The following is a 21,821-nucleotide window of genomic DNA, read 5'->3' on the forward strand; positions in this document are numbered from 1 at the left end:
CTATTCTTTCAATAAAATAGTGGAAATCCCTGGAATTGCGCTTTCTCAGATTCCTCTCTATTCATCGTGCTCCTGCACCGACAGCAGCTTTTCGAGAACTTTCCTCCCAGTCACTGTAGTAAGCTAAATACCAACTCTGAACGGTTGCGCAGAAAATACTCCCAGCCACTTTCTGCGCACGCGCGTTTGTCCCCTCCCCCCCTCCGGGCTTCTGCTGCGGTCTGGACCTTTGTGCAACACAGCGTGCCGCATTTTCCGCGCACGCGCAGACGGCACGATCCGCCCTGGGAGTGGAAAAATGCCCTACGGGCGTCACGCAAGCGCAGTTCGCGTCCCTCCTTTCGGCTGGGAAGTGGCGGCGGCGGCAGGGTACCGGGGGGGGGGGGGGGGAGGGGAGACGAGGTTTCCTCCGCGCGTGCGTATTGCAGCGGCGAGCCGAGGCGACCCGGGGTTTCGTGGCGCTTGCGCGCCCGCGGCGACGGATCCCGCGCGTGCGCAATGTAGTTCAATTTCGGGGTCTGGGGACGAACTGTTAGCGTCTCGAGGAAAAAAAAACCGCGTCAGGTCGGGCGGCGCGAGCGACAGGGAGGGAGAGAGAGAGAGAGGGAGTGTGTGCGTTAGCCTAATGGTGGGATTTTACCTCAAGGATTAACCCGGGCCGACAAGAGCCCTCCTCCCCCCCCCCCGCAAAACCGGACTTTTTACTCGCACAGAAAAAGCCCTATGACTCGCTAAGGATGGTACGAGAAACCAGGCACCTCTGGGTGGGGAATTTGCCGGAAAATGTGCGCGAAGACAAGATTATCGAGCATTTTAAACGGTAAGTTTGGACCGCACCGTGTGTGGTAAACACTCCTGGGCGTATTATTGTATGGACCCGGCCTCGAGGCCCGGTCAGGGTAAACTGAAACCGGAGAAAGTGCCGGCTTCTCCTGCTGCAGCTGTGTGAGTGAGACCGCGCATACACACGCATACATACACACACGCTGCTGGTTAAGTTCACATCCCTCACTCCGTAAAAGGGGTCACTGGCTGCCTTACAGTATTCCTATTGTGTGGCATTGCTACGATCTCGGGTCGATCTGCTCGATTTTCCATTCTGATGCAACCCAAAAGCTTTCAATCGCTCAGGAAGATCGTTTACTTTATTTTTTTAAAAAAAGGGAAACGAAACGCGCGAAACATATTTTTCACATTTTTGTTCCTGCCCGTGACTTGGCTAAATTTAATTGTGGGAATCCCGTGCATGTTTTTTTTTGAACTACCGTGCATTATATTTTTTCAAACCTAAAGTTTACGACTGTTTCGTCTCAACATTGTAAATATTGGTGGTTTTGCAAAGCTGCAGCCCCAGGAGAGAGAGATGTGAAGATCTGACTGTTTTAAGACACATGGGAGCTGTAATGGAGGACAGGGGCTGTCTGTGGGAAATAGAGCTGGGGGAGGGGAACTCAACACATTCACTGATAGCAAAGGTCCAAACTGGCGCTCATCTGCGATCAGATACTGCTTGGCCTTGTACAGCAGGGGGAAAAAAGACAGGCACAAGAAAGACTTAAATTAGCAGGGCAAATTATGCAGCATATCATTTAAATCAATTCATTGAGGGAAACAACTTAAGATGTTATACCTTTACAAAGTGCTTTAGTTTCCCTGAGAAATTCTGATTTTTCAGGTATTTTGCACAAGTTTATTTATATCCCAGACAGGAAACAGCGATCCGAGGTGCAATCAAAGCATCGTGTAGTGAGCGGGTGATATTTGAAAAATGTTTCGAGCTTGCTGTATAAAACATAATTTAAATGGTGAAAGGAAGTTACTGAGTTTGCAAAATATTTGTCATGGGAGATTAAGAGATCTTTTTAAAATGAGGCATTGATGCAAAAAGGAAATAATAGGGATACTGAGCGTAGCGTGTGGTGGACTCAGCGTGAGTAAAATGGCGGACTCGTTCTCAGCATCAAGCCTCACGTTTGGCATTTGAAGCATGCACTTGTACCTGCCTACCCGTCAAAGGATGTGTAAGGAAACCAGATTTACCATATCTCGTATTTCTGCTAGCTTTAAAGAGCATTAAGTGTCCTCCGGGATTCTTGTGATTGCAAAATACTGCTTGTGTGTTGTTTTGAAAAACAGAACAATATACCTAAATGTTTTTTTTATTTTACTTTGCATTTTGACATATAAAGGCATGGCAGAAGTGATGGAAGATTGATCGTGAATTTTGAAGCTCAATCTTTTAGAGATACTTTTAAATACTGGGGAAAAACTCAGGCATTATATCCTAGGACAAGCACACAAACAGCTTTATGAATTCCCAGACGTGTTCAGAATTTCGCTTTGATTCCTTTCACCATATTAAATATATCTAGTTTTGAACGTTATATGTTGGGTTTGTCAATCGATGTTTAAAACCAAAGGAAGAGACCAGACGATCTAAACACATCTGACCGAATCTGGGGATTATAGTAAAGTTTCTGCCTCGCGTCTAAAATGTTGTCAACGTGTTAAAAAATCATTATATTTTGATATTTTATGCTGTAAAGAATTTAATAAAGCATTGGAAAAAGGAACAAATATATTGTCGTAGCACCTCTGTATCAAATTGCAATTTATTTATAATTGCACTTCAGGAGTAGTGTTGATAATAGATTCAATATTTGAAAGTCACACTTTTGTTCAATTTAATACAAATGATAATGTGGAGATTAAGTATATTTTTGGAAATAAAGGCTTTTAGTGAGAGACTCCTATATTTTAGGTTGCATGCTGGAGTTGCCTAGTTACTGTTGCTTGGTGATTTGTTAAAAAAAACTTTTTAAGTTGTCAGTGTCTGAAGTAAGATCTTGTTGATATTTGGCGAAAGTCTTGTATAAACCTTAACACTGTGCTTGTTCAGACTATGGCTGTTGGGAGAAAAACCTCCGCATTGTCTCCCACTTGCAAGCATACATTCTGATGATCAATATACATCTTTTATGACAAGATTTTCTAAATTGTTTCTACTTGTATTGCAGTTGCCCAGTAACTTGCATGTCTTCAATATACTAATATTTGAACACATATATAGTAAGTTTAACATTGGGATATTTATCTAATTTATAAGAGAGAAAAACAAGAGCATGCATGGATATATGGTAAGATTATTTTTTGTAATCCAGTTATTAATGGAGATATTTGTTACGACTCTTTGAAGGAAAGTATGTTTGCACCATTAGCATTTTCTTGAACAAGGTTGTGACTAGAAAAAAACTGCATTATTAAAAACATTTTATATATTTTTATAATTGGCATGGTGGTTTGCAAGAATTGAGAGTGATTTGCGGTTGGTAGAATCTATTACTATATTTAATCATAGACGAGGTCTGTATTTCTGTTATACCAGTTTGAAATGCAAATAAGCAAGTTCCCACCCCTCCCCCACCAGAGAACGAGAGAGAAACGCAATGGGGAGGGTGCAGTAGGTTTCAGATAGAAATGATCAGGAACATTATTTTACTTAAAGGGAAAAGTCCAAATAAACTTAATAGATTGTGAACTAAAGGTCGTGGCTAATTCATCTGGTGCTACAATATTCAGTGTACTTTAATTGCGCTTCAGGTTGGCCTATTTTGTAACATCGAGTTAGGCAATCATTGGCATACCTTGAACCTCTTTACATTAAGGTGTTAGGTCGTTGCTGTTTTCTTTTGTTGTAAGCATTTTGTGTATTGTCCAGAGTTAGGACATTGTAACTGGATGCTTCAGTAACAAGAGTCGGGTTCCTTCTTTAAGGCAAAAGGAAGAAGTATGGCAGAGATATTTAAAATTGCTTACATTTTCTTGCCCATGTACTGTCATTTTTGTGCATGAAAACGGTAGTCGGAGGCTGTGGGTAGGGCGTGCCTTCCTTGTGATCTGTATTTTATTTTTATTGAAGTAAGCCTGCTTAAATGAAAATAGTGCAATTGAGTCATGTTTAACTATCAGTCTAAGGGGAGAAATGTGAAATTATACACTAAAATGGGTTCTAATTGACTAGTAGAAATCACTTTCATGGTCAGGGTTTGTATTTTGGTCACTTTCATGGCAAAACACAGTGTAATAAATAGGTAGTCCAAGATAGCCCACTTTTTTACATACAAAACTATTATTTTCTAAGGTTTTGATGCAATTATTTTTCTCATATCTAAGAAACAGACTTGCTCTTAGTGCATGACTGCTGCCCCATTATGATTATATTAACACTAATTGTTTATATTGATATGGGAAAATTAAATTGGACCAGAAATGTGCCAAATTTGACATCTGTAAACCAAATTTTGCATGCCAAATTGGTCTTAGTTTCATGGGTTCAGATCAGATAGACACAGGAATGCAGCTGTCATATTTATCTTGCTCTGCTGCAAAACGTATAAAACATCATCTTCTATGCTCCTCGATAACCCCAAGGAAGTTGCATACTCTTTTTTTGAAAATTTTTTTTATAATTGGGATAGCCTTTTTGAGTTCCAGTCGTATCAATAGAGATATTTGAACACAATAATAGATTTACACATAGATTGTGGAAGTAGTACCATTATAATGTAAAGACATTTTTGTCCTTTAAATTGTATGATGCACATTGCAACGCCCTGACTGAATTTGAAGCCAAATTCAAATTGGACTGTTTCCACCTCTGTGATAGCAGCCATTAACATCTTCAGAGTGATCGTTAGCAACATTTGGTCACCAGATGTGAGCCAATAAAAATTAATTTGGCATCCACTATCATTTTATCTGTATTTCTAATCCCTGTGCATATTCTAGTTGTGCTACAATCAAGGCAACTATTCATAGGATAGTGAAATGACAAATTTGGCTTTGGCATTGCATGGCTAACAGTCAAATGATGAATAATGAACCTTGACCCTTTTGTCCGAATGTGTTGGCTCCAACCAACCAGTTGAGGTTTATTGGCATAATAGGCAATAAAGGTGCCAGCTGCTCCTGGCTGCCTTTTCTTGAGTGACAAGAGTTGCTGGTTTCACATACATGGGAAATATTTCCCACCAGAATGCAAGAGTACCACTGGTGCTTGCATTCAAATAATCTATTCGCAGTTATGAAGAAAAATGAAGGCATTTGAAAATGTATATTATTTAATTGGTATGGGATCCTAGGTGTTAAAACCCCTGTCTTAGTGTTGGCGCTGACTCTTTTTTCTTATAAATTTAGTGTACCCAATTAATTGTTTCCAATTAAAGCGCAATTTAGCGTGGCCAATCCACCTACCCTGCACATCTTTGGGTTGTGGGGGCGAAACCCACGCAAACACTGGGAGAACATGCAAACTCCACACGATCAGTGACCCAGAGCCGGGATTGAACCTGGGACCTCGGTGCCGTGAGGCATCAGTGCTAACCACTGCGTCACCGTGCTGCCCCTATGTTTGCCGCTGACTCTTGAGTCAGAAGGTCAATGGATTCAATCTGCAGTGTACCAACTGAGACAGTAACTTGGGTAATATAATAAAAGCAAAGTATTGCGGATGCTGAAAATCTGAAACTTGGGTTGCCACCTCGATATGCTTATTGAGGGAGGAATGCTGCTACATTTTGATAAATTAAACTGAAGACTGAACTGTCTGTTTAGATTGATGTAAGTTTTCCCATTTTTGGAAAATGGTGTTCTCCGTGTCCTGACCAATATTGCCAAACAGATTAACTGGACGTTTATGGAGTTGCTGCTGGTGGGACACTGCTCTGCACAAATTTTCTGGCCTACTTTACAATGATGACTATATTTAAGTAGTAATTCATTGGCTGTGAAGCACTTTTGTGCATCCAAGGGACATCAAAGGTGTAACTGCAAGTTCTTTATTTGATAATGTTCTGTTAATGATCACAGAGAAATACCTTTTATTAGGGACAAAATGTTTACAGCTGTTTTGTGGCTGAAAAGATTTTTAAATAAAGTTTAGTTTCTGGAGTATTTTTCTTAAATAGGAAGGATGAAGTATTTCTTGTTTTTCAATCTTTATGAAGCAGGATTATGATAATTTGACTTACACTATAATTTTTTGTGCACTAAAACAGCTCACTAATCCACAAAGGATTATACAGAATTCCAGTTTTGGCTATATACTGTAAAATAGACTGAAATTGAGGATAAAGGAATGTATGCTCAAAATATTGATCAGGAAGTTTACCTCTTTAATTTACGTATTCCTCTCCTTACAGAGATGGATTTAGCTACCTCATCAGAGGACTGGAGTATAAGGACACAGCCATTATGCTGCAGCTTTACATAACCCTGGTTAGACCCCACATGGAGTACTGTGAGAAGCTCTGGGCACCACACCTTTGGAAGGATATTTGGATATTTTGGCCTTGGAGTGAGTGCTTATAGGTTTATAATAATGACAGCCGGACTGCAAGGGTTAAGTTATGAGGAGAGATTATACAAATTAGGCCTGTTTTCTCCACAATTTAGAAGGTTAAGGGATGCTCCGATCAAAGTCTTCAATATATTAATAGTGTTATGGGCCAGGGTTTTAGAGAACCCCAAAGTGTATCATGGGGTTCACCTGGCCCACAACTTTTACTAGATTGTGGTATGGGGAGCACATGGCCCACTCTACAGGTGTGGTACAGCAGAAATGGAACAGTATTTTTTAAAGCAAAACAAGGTTTATTCTATTCACTCAAGTTAACCTTTTTAAAACATACAGTGAACATCTTAGCAACCATTAATTCAAATACAACCCCAAAGACTACAGCACTAAGTAAACCTTTAGGCTTCCCTTTTAACATCCATACGACTTAAAACACCTTTTTACCAGAAGCACATCAGGTTAAAATCACTACTGTTATTAGTTTTAAATCACCAGGATTGATTTACGGTCTTTAGATTACAGGGAGAGATTCATACACCTTCTGGCTGTGACTGCAGCTACCCAGCTCTGAAAACGAAACTAAAACACACCCTGCAGCCTGCTCAAAAATTAAAGTAAAAAGCTGACAGACAGCCCAGCTCCACCCACTCTCTGACATCACTTCAGTAATAAACACCCATTTCTTAAAGGTACTCTCACTACAGATATTTATATACGCACCCACTTATTAAATACCCATTTATAAACACCCATTTCTTAAAGGTACTCTCACATGACAACAGGAAAAGACAGGATAGATCAAGATAAACTGTTCTGTTGAATTTGTGCAAGACATTGGTCTACCTTTAAGAAATGGGTGTTTTAGTTTCGTTTCAGTGGTGGAGCTGAAGCCAGACAGAGCAGGTCTACTGTTGATCTCTCTGCCATGGAAAGACTATCTCTTGATCATTTGGTGAATTCAGAATTATAAATGTTCTCAGTAGTGAATATAAACCTAATGTGATTCTGTTAAAAGGTGTTTCCTTTGTCTTCTGGATATTGTTTGGGAAGTTAATAAGGATTACTTAGTGTTGTATTCTTTGGGAGTATATTTGAATTGATGGTTGCTAAGATTTTCACTATGTTTTAAAAAGGTTAACTTGAGTTCATAGAATAAACATTGTTTTGCTTTAAAAAACACTTTTCCATTTTTGCTGTACCACACCTGTAGAGTGGGCCGTGTGCTCCCCATACCACAATCTATTAAAAGTTGTGGGTCAGGTGAATTCCATGATATACTTTGGCCCATAACAAATTGGGGGCTCGAGGGGGATAAAAGTATTGGATTAGCGAACTTAAAGACAGTGAGGGGTGAGAATATTGTGGTTGCTTTTCAGGTGTGGTATTTCAGTTTAAGTTGTGGACAGTGGCTCTTTCAAAGGCTCAGATGTTTTTGGGGGTGGAGACAGTCACACGCAATACCTTATGGACAGAGACTAAAAGCAGACTGTTAGATTTGGCAAAAATATTGCAGTTAACATTACCTGGCAAAATGCGGAAAATGAGGTAATTATGGCAGTGGCTAAGCATTTAAAATTGCCTGAGATACAGTTTGACTCATTGGAAATGGCAAAAATTCAGTTGCAACTTAAACAAATGGAACATGAGAAAGAATTAAAGCAGCTTAAATACGAAAGAGAGGAAAAAGAAAAGGAGCAAGAAGAAAAGAGAAAAGAATAGCCCTAGCAGAGCGAAAAGGAAGAGAAAGGGAGATACAGATCAGAGAAAAAGATAGAGAGAGAGAGTTTGAACTTCAGAAAATAGCCATGAAACATGACAGTCAGTTAAAATTGGCAGACATAAAAGGAAACGTACAGTTGGATGATCGTGAAGAGGACAGTGAGAAAGAGCGTCATAGTCGAAGGCTTGGTGGGGATCTATTTAAATATGTCCAAGGTTTGGCGAGGAGGTAGAAGCCTTTTTCTTTTCATTTGAGAAGGTGGCTAAACAAATGAAATGGCCACAGGACATGTGGGTGTCACTGATTCAAACAAAGCTGATACGTAGGGCTAGTGAAGTGTTTGCATCACTACCGGAAGTATCTGGGACGTATGAGGAGGTGAAAAATCCATCTTGGGTGCATATGAACTAGTGCCTGAAGCTCAGAGAAAGGTTTAGAAATTTAAGGAAAGAATTTGGTCAAACATACATGGAGTTTGAAAGGATCAAACGGAGTAATTTTGATAGGTGGATAAGGGCTTTGAAAATAGACCAAACGTATGAAGCTCTCAGAGAAATTATACTTTGGGAGGAATTCCTGATGTAGTGAGAACTCATGTGGAAGAACAGAGGGTTAAAACTGCGAGATTAGCAGCAGAAATGGCAGATGATTATGAATTAGTTCATAAATCAAAGCTTGGTTTCCGACATCAGTTTCAGCCTGTGAGGGATAGAAACTGGGGACATGAGAAATACTCAAGAGGGAAAGGTAAAGGTGATCTGATGGGAGATAATAAGGAGAGTGTACCTCAGACTAAAAAAAAAATCCAGGACGGTGGAAAAGAAATGAAAAGTTTCAAATGTTTTCACTGGAATAAACTAGGTCATGTAAAGTCATAGTGTTGGTGGTTGAAGAAAAGCACTGGGAAGGCTGATGTGGTAAAACAGGATAAAACAGTGGGGTTTGTTAAAGTGGTGGAGGAAAGCCCAAGTGAAGCGAAGGAGGGGCAAAAGATTGGACATCCTGAACAAGAGGTGATTGATAAGAAGGTGCCAGATCTCTTTAAAGAATGTACTTGTGTGAGTAAAGTTTACTCATGTGTATCAGGAGGAGCAGGTAAAGAAGTCACAATTTTAAGAGTTGCGGGAGCTAGTCAATCTTTAATGGTAAGAGATGAGGACTTATGTAGTTTGGGAAGAATATTGCCAGAAAAGGTGGTAATATGTGGATTTCAGGGTGAGAGGAGTAGTGTTCCATTATATAAGGTAAGGTTGGAAAGTCCAGTGAAGAGTGGTGAAGTAGTAGGAGTAATAGAGAAACTATCTTGTCCAGGAATACAGTTTATCTTGGGTAATGATATAGCTGGATCGCAGGTGGGAGTGATGCCTACGGTGGTTGATAAGCCAGTGGAAAATCAGACAACTGAAGTGTTGAAGGACGAATATCCTGGGATTTTTCCGGATTGTCACAGGTTAAGACAAGAGGAGAAATCAAAGAGTGAAGATGAAGTTGAAGTGCAATTATCAGAAACAATTTTTGATCAGATGGTTGAAAAAGAACAAGAGCAGGTGGAGAATGAGGCGGATATTTTTAGTTCAGGAAAATTGGCGGAGTTACAACAGAAAGATATAGAAATAAAACGGATGTATCAGAAAGCATATATGGAAGAGGAATCTGAGTGTATACCAGAGTGTTATTACCGTAAAAATAATGCCTTGATGAGCAAGATTGAGCAGGTTCTTTGGAGTGGAGGACAAATGTGGGAGGTGTGGCGGGAGCCCGGCAAACCACGCACATATGTTTTGGGCATGCCCGGCACTGGAAGGGTATTGGAAGGGAGTGACGGGAGTGATTTCGCGGGTGGTGAAGGCCCGGGTCAAACCAGGCTGGGGGTTAGCTCTATTTGGAGTTGCGGAAGAGCCGCGAGTGCAGGAGGCGAAAGAGGCCGACGTTGTGGCCTTTGCGTCCCTAGTAGCCCGGCGCAGGATCCTACTCATGTGGAAGGAGGCGAAACCCCCCGGACTGGAGGCCTGGGTAAATGATATGGCGGGGTTCATTAAACTGGAGCAGATAAAGTTTGCCCTGAGAGGATCGGCTCAAGGGTTCACCAGGCGGTGGCAGCCATTTCTCGACTACCTAGGGGAACGTTAGAGGGAAGACAGATGACCAGCAGCAGCAACCCAGGGGGAGGGGGGGGGGGGGGGGAGGGGGGGTTTAGTTTAGGTCAAAGATAAAGGGGTTTTGTTACTTGTGTATTGTTTAAAATTTCTGTATTGTTATTGTTGCGTTTGCTTTGTAAGAGGGGAAAAATTGTTGTTTGGGAAAAAATTTTCAATAAAACATTTATAAAAAAAAAAAAAAAAAAAAAAAAAAAAAAAAAAAAAAAAAAAAAAAAAAATAATGCCTTGATGAGAAAATGGAGACCTTTACATATGCAGGCGGATGAAAAGTGGGCAGACGTTCATCAAGTAGTATTGCCGGTAGGGTATAGAAAGGAGGTGTTGTGAGTTGCACACGAGGTACCAGTGGGAGGTTATTTGGGGATAAGGAAAACTCAAGCTAAAATCCAGAAACATTTTTATTGGCCTGGACTACATAAACATGTAGTTAAATTTTGTCAATCATGTCACACATGCCAAGTGACAGGGAAACCTCAAGCAGTGATAAAACCAGCGCCCTTAATACCTATTCCAGCATTTAAGGAGCCTTTTGCAAGGGTCCTAATTGATTGCGTAAGACCGCTTCCTAAAACAAAAAGTGGGAATCAATATCTTTTGACTATAATGGATGTGTCCATTATGGATGTGGGCAGCACGGTAGCCTTGAGGATAGCACAATTGCTTCACAGCTCCATGGTCCCAGGTTTGATTCCGGCTTGGGTCACTGTCTGTGTGGAGTCTGCACATCCTCCCCGTGTGTGCGTGGGTTTCCTCCGGGTGCTCCGGTTTCCTCCCACAGTCCAAAGATGTGCGGGTTAGGTGGATTGGCCATGATAAATTGCCCTTAGTGTCCAAAATTGCCCTTAGTGTTGGGTGGGGTTACTGGGTTATGGGGATAGGGTGGAGGTGTTGACCTTGGGTAGGGTGCTCTTTCCAAGAGCCGGTGCAGACTCGATGGGCCGAATGGCCTCCTTCTGCACTATAAATTCTATCTATCTATGTCCACTAGGTTTCCAGAGGCCATTCCAGTACGTAATATTACAGCTAAAAAGATTGTGGATGAGTTACTTAAATTCTTTACTAGATATTGACTACCCACAGAAATACAATCTAATCAATGATCAAATTTTACCTCAAGGTTATTCAAAGAAGTTATGGATAGCTTTGGAATAAAACAGTTTAAATCAACTGTGTGCCATCCAGAATCGCAGGGAGCGTTAGAAAGGTGGCATCAGACATTAAAGACAATGTTGAGGGCTTATTGCCAAGATTATCCAGAGGATTGGGATAAAGGAATTCCATTCGTACTGTTTGCAATTAGGCATGCACCTAATGAGTCAACCAAATTCAGTCCCTTTGAACTGATTTTTGGTCATGAGGTAAAGGACCATTTAAAAGTTGCACAAAATGTGATGAAACGGGTAGTGGACAAGAAATCCAAAGTTCGTAGTTTTGCCAGTGGAGATAAAGTTTTCGTATTGTTACCAGTGGTAGGTGAACCTTTAAAAGCCAGGTTTTGTGGACCATATCAGATTGAAAGGAAATTAGGTGAGGTGAATTATGTGGTAAAAACACCAGATAGAAGGAAGACTCACCGAGTGTGTCATGTGAATATGCTTAAAAGGTACTTTGAAAGGGAAGGAGAGAAAAAGGAGGAGGTTTCAATGATTCTAACTCAAAGTGATGAACCAAACCCAGATGACTGTGAATCTGACATACCTCAAATTAAATTGGAAAACGAGGATGTTCTTAAAAATTGGAATAAATTGTTGAGTTACCTTCCAGAGGAAAAACGGACTGACCTGAAAGAGTTATTGATATCACATTTCAACGGTTAACTAACAAAGTTGTTTCAGGATTACCCAATTGTGCGGTATACATCAACGATCTGGTAATTTTCAGCCAGACATGGACAGAACATTTGAAACATCTGATGGAGTTATTCGATCGACCTCGGGAGGCGGGTTTGGTGATAAACCTAGCCAAAAGTGAATTTGGAAAGGCCCAAGGCACTCTCCTTGGCCATACAATCGGACAGGGTCAAATGGTCACATGGGATGTGAAACCACCAGTTATTGTGGAGTTTCCGATACCCTCAAGACGAAATAATGCGATTTCTTGGGATGAGTGGATTTGATCGAACATTTGTGAAAACGTTTTGTAGCGTGATTGCTCCACTGATGGAGTTGCTGAAGACACGTCGAAAATTTCAGTGGACAGCGGACTTTCAACAGGCATTTGACTGCCTGAAAGCTGTGATAACCAATGCTCCTGTGTTGGAGAATTGCAAGGGACTCTGTGATCAGATTGAACTAAAGTATCAGACTTTAAAGAGAAATGCCGAGGTGTACAGGAATGGATGGATCGTGCAGAGACCTTCTTGTTCAAAGAGACTGTAAATCGAGACTGATTTCAGTTGGAGGAAGAAGAACAAAAAAATATGGACTACATTATTATACCTGTTTGCGTGTTGTTTTTTGAAACGAAAAGGTATATTTACTGTGTGCATTTCTTAAAGGATAGTGAAAAGGTGAAAAATGAAATAATCTTTAAGTTGATGGTTTTTTTTTCTTGGGGGGAGGTGTCATGTGAGAGTACCTTTAATAAATGTAATTTTAAGAAATGGGTGTTTATCAGTGATGTCAGAGTGTGGTTGAAGCTGGGCTGTCTGTCAGCTTTTTTTAAACTTTCGTTTTAGGCTGTTTGCTGCAGGGTGTGTTTTAGTTTTGTTTTCAATGTTGGAGCTGAAGCCAGACAGAGCAGATGTACTGTTGATCTCTCTGCCATGAAAAGACTATCTCTTGATCATTTGGTGAATTCAGAATTATAGATGTTCTCAGTAGTGAATGTAAACCTAATGTGCTTCTGTTAAAAGGTGTTTCTTTTGTCTTCTGGATGTTGTTTGGGAAGTTATTAAGGATTACTTAGTGTTGTATTCTTTGGGAGTTGTATTTGAATTAATGGTTGCTAAGAGGTTCACTATGTTTTAAAAAGGTTAACTTGAGTTCCTAGAATAAACCTTCTTTTGCTTAAAAAATACTTTTCCATTTCTGCTGTACCACACCTGTAGAGTGGGCCTTGTGCTCCCCATACTACAATCTATTAAAAGTTGTGGGTCAGGGGAATTCCATGATACACTTTGGGGTTCTCTAAACCCTGGCCCATAACATTGGTAAGACCACATGGAATACTTTCAGTTCTGACTACCCTATTATAGGAAGCATATTATTAAACTAGAAAGTGTGCCGAAGAGATTTATGAGGATCCTACCAGGACTTGATGGTCTGAGTTATAAGGATAGGCTGGGACTTTTTTCCCTGGAGCAAAGGAGGCTTAGGGGTGAGCTTTTGGAGGTCTATAAAATAATGAGGAGCGTGGATAAGGTAGATAGTCGACATCTTTCCCAAAGGTAGAGGAGTCTAGATCTAGAGGGCGTAGGTTTAAGGGGAGAAATACCAAAGAGACCAGAGGGGAAATTTCTTCACAGAGGGTGGTGAGCATCTGGAACGGGCTGCCAGAGGCAGTGGTAGAGGCGGGTACGATTCTGCCTTTTAAAAAGCAGTTAGACAGTTACATGGGCAGGGTGGGTATCGAGTGATTATGGACCAAATGCGGGCAATTGGGACTAGCTTAGTGATAGAAACTGGTCGGCATGGACAAGTTGGGCCGATTGGCCTGTTTCCATGCTGTAAACATCTATGATGCTATGTTTCCATTGGTTGGAGATTCTAGAACTAGGGGACTTGGTCTAGAAATTAGGACCAGACCATTAAGGAAAGATGTAGGAAGCACTTCTACATGCAAAGGGTGTTAGAAAGTTTGGAACTCTCTTCCACAAATAGCAATTGATGCTAGATCAGTTAATTTTAAATCTGAGGTAAATAATTTTTTATTAAGCATAGGTATCAAGGGACATGGGCTAAAGGCAGGTGAATGGAGTTAGGCCACAGATCAGCCATGATCTCATTGAATGGTGGAGCAAATTGAGGGGCTGAATGGCCTACTGTTCCAATAGTAAGTAGAACAGGGAATCCTGGCAGTTTCATCATCTTTACTGCACACTCTCCACAAGGCTCAGATGTATTGAGACCAATGTACCACCAGGCTGAGATCAACAACCATGGAACAAACTTGGGATCTTGGATTTGTTTATTGTCCTGTGTACCGAGGTACCGTGAAAAGTATTTTTCCACGAGCAGCCCAAACAGACCATTTAGTACATGAAAAGAAAATGCATAATAGGGCAACACAAGGTACACAATGTAAATACATGGACACCAACATCGGGTGAAGCATACAGGAGTGTAGTATTGATCAGGTCAGTCCATAAGAGGGTCGTTTAGGAGTCTTCTGACTATATTTCATATTGGGCAGAGATTTTACTGATTGAAGATTTGGTGGATGAAAAAAATGATTTTCTTGCACTCTTTGACTTTTAGAACAAATTTGGACAGATCTGTCATTGTATTGGGTATCTGAGAATATGAAAATATCTTCAGTTACATGAATGGCAGAGGGCCTGGTTATCATTGACACATCCAGTATCCTAGTGCAATGAGGTGCTGGATGAAATACAACAACTTGCATGGAGCACTTTTAAGACGGGAAATGCTTCACATGAACATTATCAAACTAAATTTGACATTGGGCTACATAATGAGATATTAGGATATGTGACCAAACACCTGGATAAATAGATATGTGTTACATGTGCCTTAAAGGGGGAAGGGGAGTTAGAGAGGCATCTAAAACCTGGGGCCATGGCAGATGAAAGCACAGCAGGTGGAGGGATTAAAATTGGAGACGTACAAGAGGTCAGGATGCAATTTGATACAAATCATATTTCTCTTCGCAAATGATTCTTGCAAGCTATCAGTCTATTTATAATAAACATATTGTTTTACCATTAATGTGGAATAACTATCACAATGTGCTGTAATGTTCTGTGTTCTAATGATGAGAAACTGCTGGTTTTAACCCGACACTTAAAATATATAATGGGAATATATTGGCTAGTTTTGCAAATAGAAAATGATTTTAATATTTTTTTCATGTGTCCTTTGAACTAGTTACAGGTCTGATATTGTCTAGTATTAGGAGTATCGTTAAATTTTAAATAGGGCAAGAACAAGAATAGTTATGAATTTTACCTGAGCGAATGAGACCTTGCTCTTTGTGGCTGAAACATCATTGTTTTTCTAAAGCACTTTTTCTTGGGCCCTTTTATAGAGCATATATAACAATTTAAGATGTTGGATACAATACTTATCTGATGACAGATTGAACAATGCAGTCATGAGTGTGTTTTGATGTTGGGCCTGCCTACTCAATAAATGCATCCAGTGTGTGCTTGCTAAGTATTCTCACTGCGTTGTGCACACAGATGACAACATTTTAAAATGTTGAAAGTTGACAAATAAAAGTGTAGATATTGGAGTAGTAGTGCAGATGTTTTGAATTTATGGATTTGATTTGTTTCATGATGATCAGCTCAGATGATGGGTATTGTTTTAAATAGCATGAGTCTTTTGGATATTGCACCTAAATTACTATTGGTCCCACAGTGTAAATAACAGAATTCCACGTATTCTGGAAAAGATAACTATCTCCAGCAAATGTTTGGTATTTTAACCATTGAGCAATTCCCAGCAGAAAAAATGTAGGTTTTTGCTGATTGTATTGTGGTAAACTGGTTGTGCTCTGCTTGTCTATGTCTATGTTTGAACTATTATAGTTCCTGTGGTTACTAAATTGTCTGGGAACTTGATTCAAAAGCATTTGGCACAACAGCAGGACACTAGTAAAAAGGTTTTTTCTCTTCCAGTCTCCCAGGTAATTTGAGAGTCTCCTATGCTTAGCCTAATGGAGATTATTTATCTTCTGATTTGTCTGTTTAACTGCCCAATCAAATTCTCAGCATGGTGCAGATAACGTTGTATTTTTAAATGAATCATATAAAAATATATTAAAAATATATTTTATGCACTGCCTGAGAGACCGATTCAGTCATGACTTTCAAAGGGGAACTGAATAAGCAACAGAAGTGAAATGTGCGTGGAAAAGGCAGAGGAGGGTGATACTAACTGAATTGTTCTTGTAGAGGTCTGGCATAGACAGGATTAGCCAAATAGCCTCTTTTTTAAAAGAACCCAGGTCCTCTGCGCAGTAAGGCAGCAATGCTAACCACTTCACCACCGTGCCACCCCTCAAATAGTCTGTGCTATAATTCTGATTCATTCTGCTGATGTTCAGATGATTCCTCTGTATCTACCCTATCAAATTGCTTTAACATTTTATACATCTCAACTAGATTGCTCTGCCTGCTTCTAAAATCAAGTGGATATGCTGCAGCTTTAGGAACGTGGTCATAATTTAACCCTTTGATCACTGGAATAATTTTGGTGAATCTGTAGGCCTGCGACCCTCCGATCTCCCCTCCAATCTGGTCTCGCTCATTAATTGCTCCACTGGCAAGTCATGCTACAGTTCTATAGAACCTTGGTACGGCCGCACATGGAATATTGCACACAATTCTGGTCGCCACACTACTAGAACGATGTGGAGGCTTTGGAGAAGGGGCAGAGGAAGTTCACCAGGATGTTGCCTTGTCTGGAGGGTGTTGGCTATGTGGAGAGACTGAATAGACTCGGACTGTTTTCATTAGAAAGATGGAGATTGAGAGGTGACCTGATGGAGGTCTACAAGATTATGAGGCACATCGATAGAATGGATGGGCAGTCACTCTTTCCCAGGGTGGAGGTGTCAGCCACCAGGGGGCATAGGTTTAAGGTCTGTTGGGCAGAGTTTAGAGGAGATGTGCGGGGCAGATTTTTTTACGCAGAGGGTGCCTGGAAGGCGTTGCCTGGGGAAATCTCTTCAGCCAGAGAGTGGTGGGTCTGTGGAATTCATTGCCACAGAGGGCGGTGGAGGCCGGGACGTTGAGTGTCTTTAAGACAGAAGTTGATAAATTCTTGATTTCTCGAGGAATTAAGGGCTATGGAGAGAGAGCGGGTAAATGGAGTTGAAATCAGCCATGATTGAATGGTGGAGTGGACTCGATGGGCCGAATGGCCTTACTTCCGCTCCTAGGTCTTATGGTTGTGGAAGATGCTACATTAACAGCATTCAAAAGGCATCTTGACAAACACATGGATGGGTACAGAGGGATATGGCAGAAGGACGTGCTGAAGGTTTTGGCAAAGGTTGGTATCATGACCGGTACAGGCTTGGAGGGCCGAATGGCATGCCCCTGTGCTGTAATGTTCTTTGTTCTGTTGGGAACCGTACCATCCGCTGCTGAGGTGCTAAAGCTCTCCATCTCTCTACCACACTTCCTCCTTTACGATGTTCCCTTGGACACTTGCTTTAATATAATCTTATGTGGTCCAGTGTCAAATTCTGTTTGGTAATGTTCCTGTGAAGTGTCATGGGATGTTTTGTTATGTTGTGGCATTTTATAAACCTACGGTATTGTGTCATATCTCTCCAATAGCCAATATATGTTTCCTGAGGTGGCCAAAACTGAGTGCTCCAGATGGACCATGACTTACACTCTGTACAAGTGAAGCATCCCTTCCTTGCTTTTGAATTCCACCTCCTTTGAAATAAGCCATTAGCCTTTTTGATTACCTTTTGTACCTGTGCATTAGCTTTTAGTGATTTATCCACTGGGGTATCTGAACATTGTCATTCCACAGCTAGCCTGTCCTGATTAAGAAAATACTCTGACTTGTCTTTCTCAAATCCAAAGTGAATGAGTTCTCCATATTGTACTCCATCTGCTGTAGTTTGCCCACTCAGTCTGCTCTTGTGATTTCCTGTTCCCATCTATATAACTTGCTGTGTCGCTTAACTTGGTCATTTTCAAAGGTGGGAAGCGAGGCATTTACCACAGAATACCTTGCCTCTGACCTGTTCTTGGAGCTGTAGTATTAAATGGCTGCCTAGCTAAATTCATGATTAGTGGTGAACCCTCAGCTGGTGGTATATTATTTTTATTTTTTTATAAATTTAGAGTACCCAATTTATTTTTCCAATTAAGGGACAATTTAGCATGGCCAATCCACCTAGCCTGCACATCTTTGGGTTGTGGGGGCGAAACCCACGCAAACACGGGGCGAATGTGCAAACTCCACACGGACAGTGACCCAGAGCCGGGATCGAACCTGGGACCTCGGCGCCATGAGGCAGCAGGGCTAACCCACTGCGCCACCGTGCTGCCTGGTGGTGGTATATTTGGGGATATACCAGTAATGCTACTGAATCTCAAGGCGGTGTAGAAAAACCCTGTCTTGCTGGAGTTGATCATCAGTTCTCATTTATGTGGAATGAATGTTACTTGCCGCTTGTCATCGCAATTGCCTGCATTATGGTGATGTAGTACAAATCACTGAGTCCAAATTGTTGTGGAAACATGCACTTTTACATCCATGTTGTAATCTGGAGCTATGGATCGTGATGGTAGCGGGGCTCCAAATTTCTTTACATCACGTCCCTGACCAGGAATATCTCCCACACTTACCACCTGTGTCAGAAGGATTTGCAGGTGACAGTCAATCTGTTTGGTTGCATTATGAACGCATCTTCCTTTACACCAAGTCCTGAAGTGGGATGCAAACAGCTGGCAGGGTTTCTACCCGCCATACCAGAAGACTTCCCTCCTTTATTATGAAGAGTAATTAGTTCATTCCCATCTTTCCCCATTGTATTCATATTGATCTTGTGCTGTTGATAAATTGTTTCTGCCTCATATGTGTTTAATGTTTTAATTGAAACTAATTTTAAAAATACAACTGCAGAATACCGTGAATGCTGGAAATCTGAAATTAAAACAGAAAATGCTATACGTTCGCAGTGGTCTGATGGTATCTATGGAGATACAGTTAACAAACTATAAAAATCTATTTGTGGTTAGAATCTACTATTTTGAGATGCATTTGACATTGTAATATTAAATCTCAAAATCCAGCAAGCAGATAACTGCACAAACAATAGTTAGCCCTGTTGGGCTGTTCAACTTTGAGGAGATTATGGCAAACAATCTTAACCTGCAATTTTAAAAAATAGTATTTTGTAGGTTGACTAATATTCATGGTGTTCTTGGTTAGCACATGGGTAACTTTATCCTGCTGATATCTTAACTAGATAACTTTTAGTAGATTTGTATTTTACTCAATCTGTTTACCTCAGCATGTCTATACCACATTAAAAGTCATAGTGATGTAAAATTAAATGAAGATGCCTCTAGTGAATGTAACCACCTGAATATACTGTAAATAATGTATCATGTAACCACAACTATAACTTAATATTTCGAGTATGTTCCAGTATATTTAAGATAAACCCACTTTGAAGCATTGCCACGAATAAATGCTACTAAATCACGACTAGAAAAACTAACCTAGGTTATTTGCTCATTCTGGATCCCAATTTCTGATTAATTTTACAATTCAATAATTTTCTCAATTTGTTCTTGTAGGAAGCATGGGTTAATAAGGGACATGGGATATGTATTGGGAAGTCGTGTCTAACTGACCTAATTTGAGTTATTTGATCTAACAGAGGGTTGATGAAGGTAGCGAAATAGATGTATTATATGGAACATTCTAAAACCTATTCAATTGACCACTTATGGCATTGTAATGTTGGTTGTTTTGGAATCTGAATCCAAAGAGTTAGTGTATCCTGATTTGCCATATACCAAAATATCATCCATGTTCCGAGATAATATTGCTAAACTTACTATAAATAATCCTAGGATGGAAAATACTATGTATGAATATTATAGAAATCCTTTTGTTAAAACCACGCATATTCCATGATGTGTAATTCAAAGTAATTTAGTTATTAATGAGGTGTGTAAAGTTTTAGAACATTTTAATAATCATGCAATTAACCCCTTGTCCTACCTAGTTTTATATGTATTTGCTCTGTCACAATGATTATGCAAGTGTTTACAACCTTGAGGCCATTTAAAAATGCTAAGCTGTTGCTGTGATGGTTCAGTTGGTGAAGTCAGGCTGTAAAGGAACTCAACAGATTTTATTTCTGGTCAGGTTAATTTAAATTAGCCAATCTCTTTTTAAAATTTAGAGTACCATTACGTTTTTTCCAATTAAGGGCAAAATTGGCGTGGCTAATCCACCTATCGTGCACATCTTTGGGTTGTGGGGGCGAAACCCACGCAAACACAGAGAATGCGATCCCAGAGTCGGGATCGAACCTGGGACCTCGGCACCGTGAGGCAGCAGGGCTAACACTGCGCCGCCCCAAATTAGCCAATCTCAACCGGACCAGCAGTTACGGTGCTACAGTTGGTTTCTGTGGCTTGACTCGGATTGACTGTTCCGGTTTGATTTCTACTGGAGTAGCACGGTTGTTCAATGGTGCTGTTGGTAATTTGAACATGTTTGAGTTCAACTTGGTATTGATATAATGATAAATATTAGCAAATGTTCGAAAGGGAGGAAGGACAAAATATAATTTGAAAATTACTAGGCATCAGTCTACAGATTAACAGAAGGATTGACAAACAGCAATTCAGGAAAAATAAATAAGGCCAGATTTAAAAAAACATTAAGTGGATGAAGGGTGAGTTCACTGTCAGTATAAGAGGGCAATCTAATAAATAGTTCAGCAGTGAATATAGTGGGGTGGGGTGGAGCAGAAGGGGCCAATTGGCTTGCTTAGTAGGGGTCAGACTCTTGTGCTCATCACATGACCATGGCTTTTCAATTTCTGTATATCCTCTGCTGCATTGTCTTTCATGCTCAAGTTTCTTTTGCTTTTAAATCTTTACATTTTCAGCTTCCGTTCTGATCCCCGTCTCACCAGGCAACTTGTTCTTGGCTCCTGTTTGACATTTTTTCTGTGGCTGCAGACCTTGTCATTTCTTTTTGTTCTTTATGAAAATTTTCTGCTTTTGAATCTTTTTTAAGTTTGATTTAATGGAAACATGACCAGATAATCTTGGATTGTAGAACATACTTCTTCTGATGATGCCTGTGGAGCCAAATGTTCAGATCATTGAGGGGAGAATATATAAGACGCATGCATGTTTGGGTTGTTATGTAATCTTAGGCCAGTTCACATTGATGTGTTCCATTATGTTATGTTGACAGCCCCACCTACTGGTGCAGTATTTTTAGAATCTTGAGATCACTAATTATTATAATATATTGGATATATATAATGCCACCACTGGTGTGAGGGTCTAATTAAGGAGAATAATTTTACATGAGCTTATGCCCACATTTATAAGGAAAAATATAATATACATTTGTATAGTTTGTTTCACCACTTCACATCCAATTCTACTTATGAAGTCTAGTCAGTTATGTTATGAAAAAGTTGGTAAGAAGTGTCGGATGTAAGTTATTTAATGTATCAGTGATCTGTTTTTTGATTAGCCTTGAGCAATGTTGTGCTGTATAAGATGTCATTAAGATGACTGCAGTGGATGAAAGATGGTAGTTTTCTATAGCTTTGTAAATGCTACACGCAAGGTCATTGATGACCATAAGGATTGCTCTTTTCTTTGATCATTACATTCCCATTTCTCACCAGTCTGAACAACTGCTTTAAACTTTTATTGTCTAGTTTGTTTTAT

The 21,821-nt window shown here is 40.2% G+C and overlaps 1 protein-coding gene across 8 annotated transcripts in view; it reads left to right on the forward strand.

Annotated features, from left to right (window-relative positions):
• Positions 1–486: 486 nt before the first annotated feature.
• Positions 487–21,821, forward strand: part of LOC140392741 (msx2-interacting protein-like) — a 123,452-nt gene continuing 102,117 nt past the window's right edge. For 7 of the 8 annotated variants that reach the window (XM_072478307.1, XM_072478311.1, XM_072478309.1 and 4 more), the window contains exon 1: positions 487–820. In XM_072478307.1, the coding sequence (XP_072334408.1) occupies positions 738–820 (83 nt within the window). In that variant the 5' untranslated portion in view covers positions 487–737. Of the gene's footprint in view, positions 821–3,119; positions 3,138–21,821 lie in introns of those variants that run through there. The other variant, XM_072478313.1, reaches the window with a different exon arrangement.

Source organism: Scyliorhinus torazame, chromosome 16, assembly GCF_047496885.1.
Source record: "Scyliorhinus torazame isolate Kashiwa2021f chromosome 16, sScyTor2.1, whole genome shotgun sequence".
Classification (NCBI taxonomy): domain Eukaryota; kingdom Metazoa; phylum Chordata; class Chondrichthyes; order Carcharhiniformes; family Scyliorhinidae; genus Scyliorhinus; species Scyliorhinus torazame.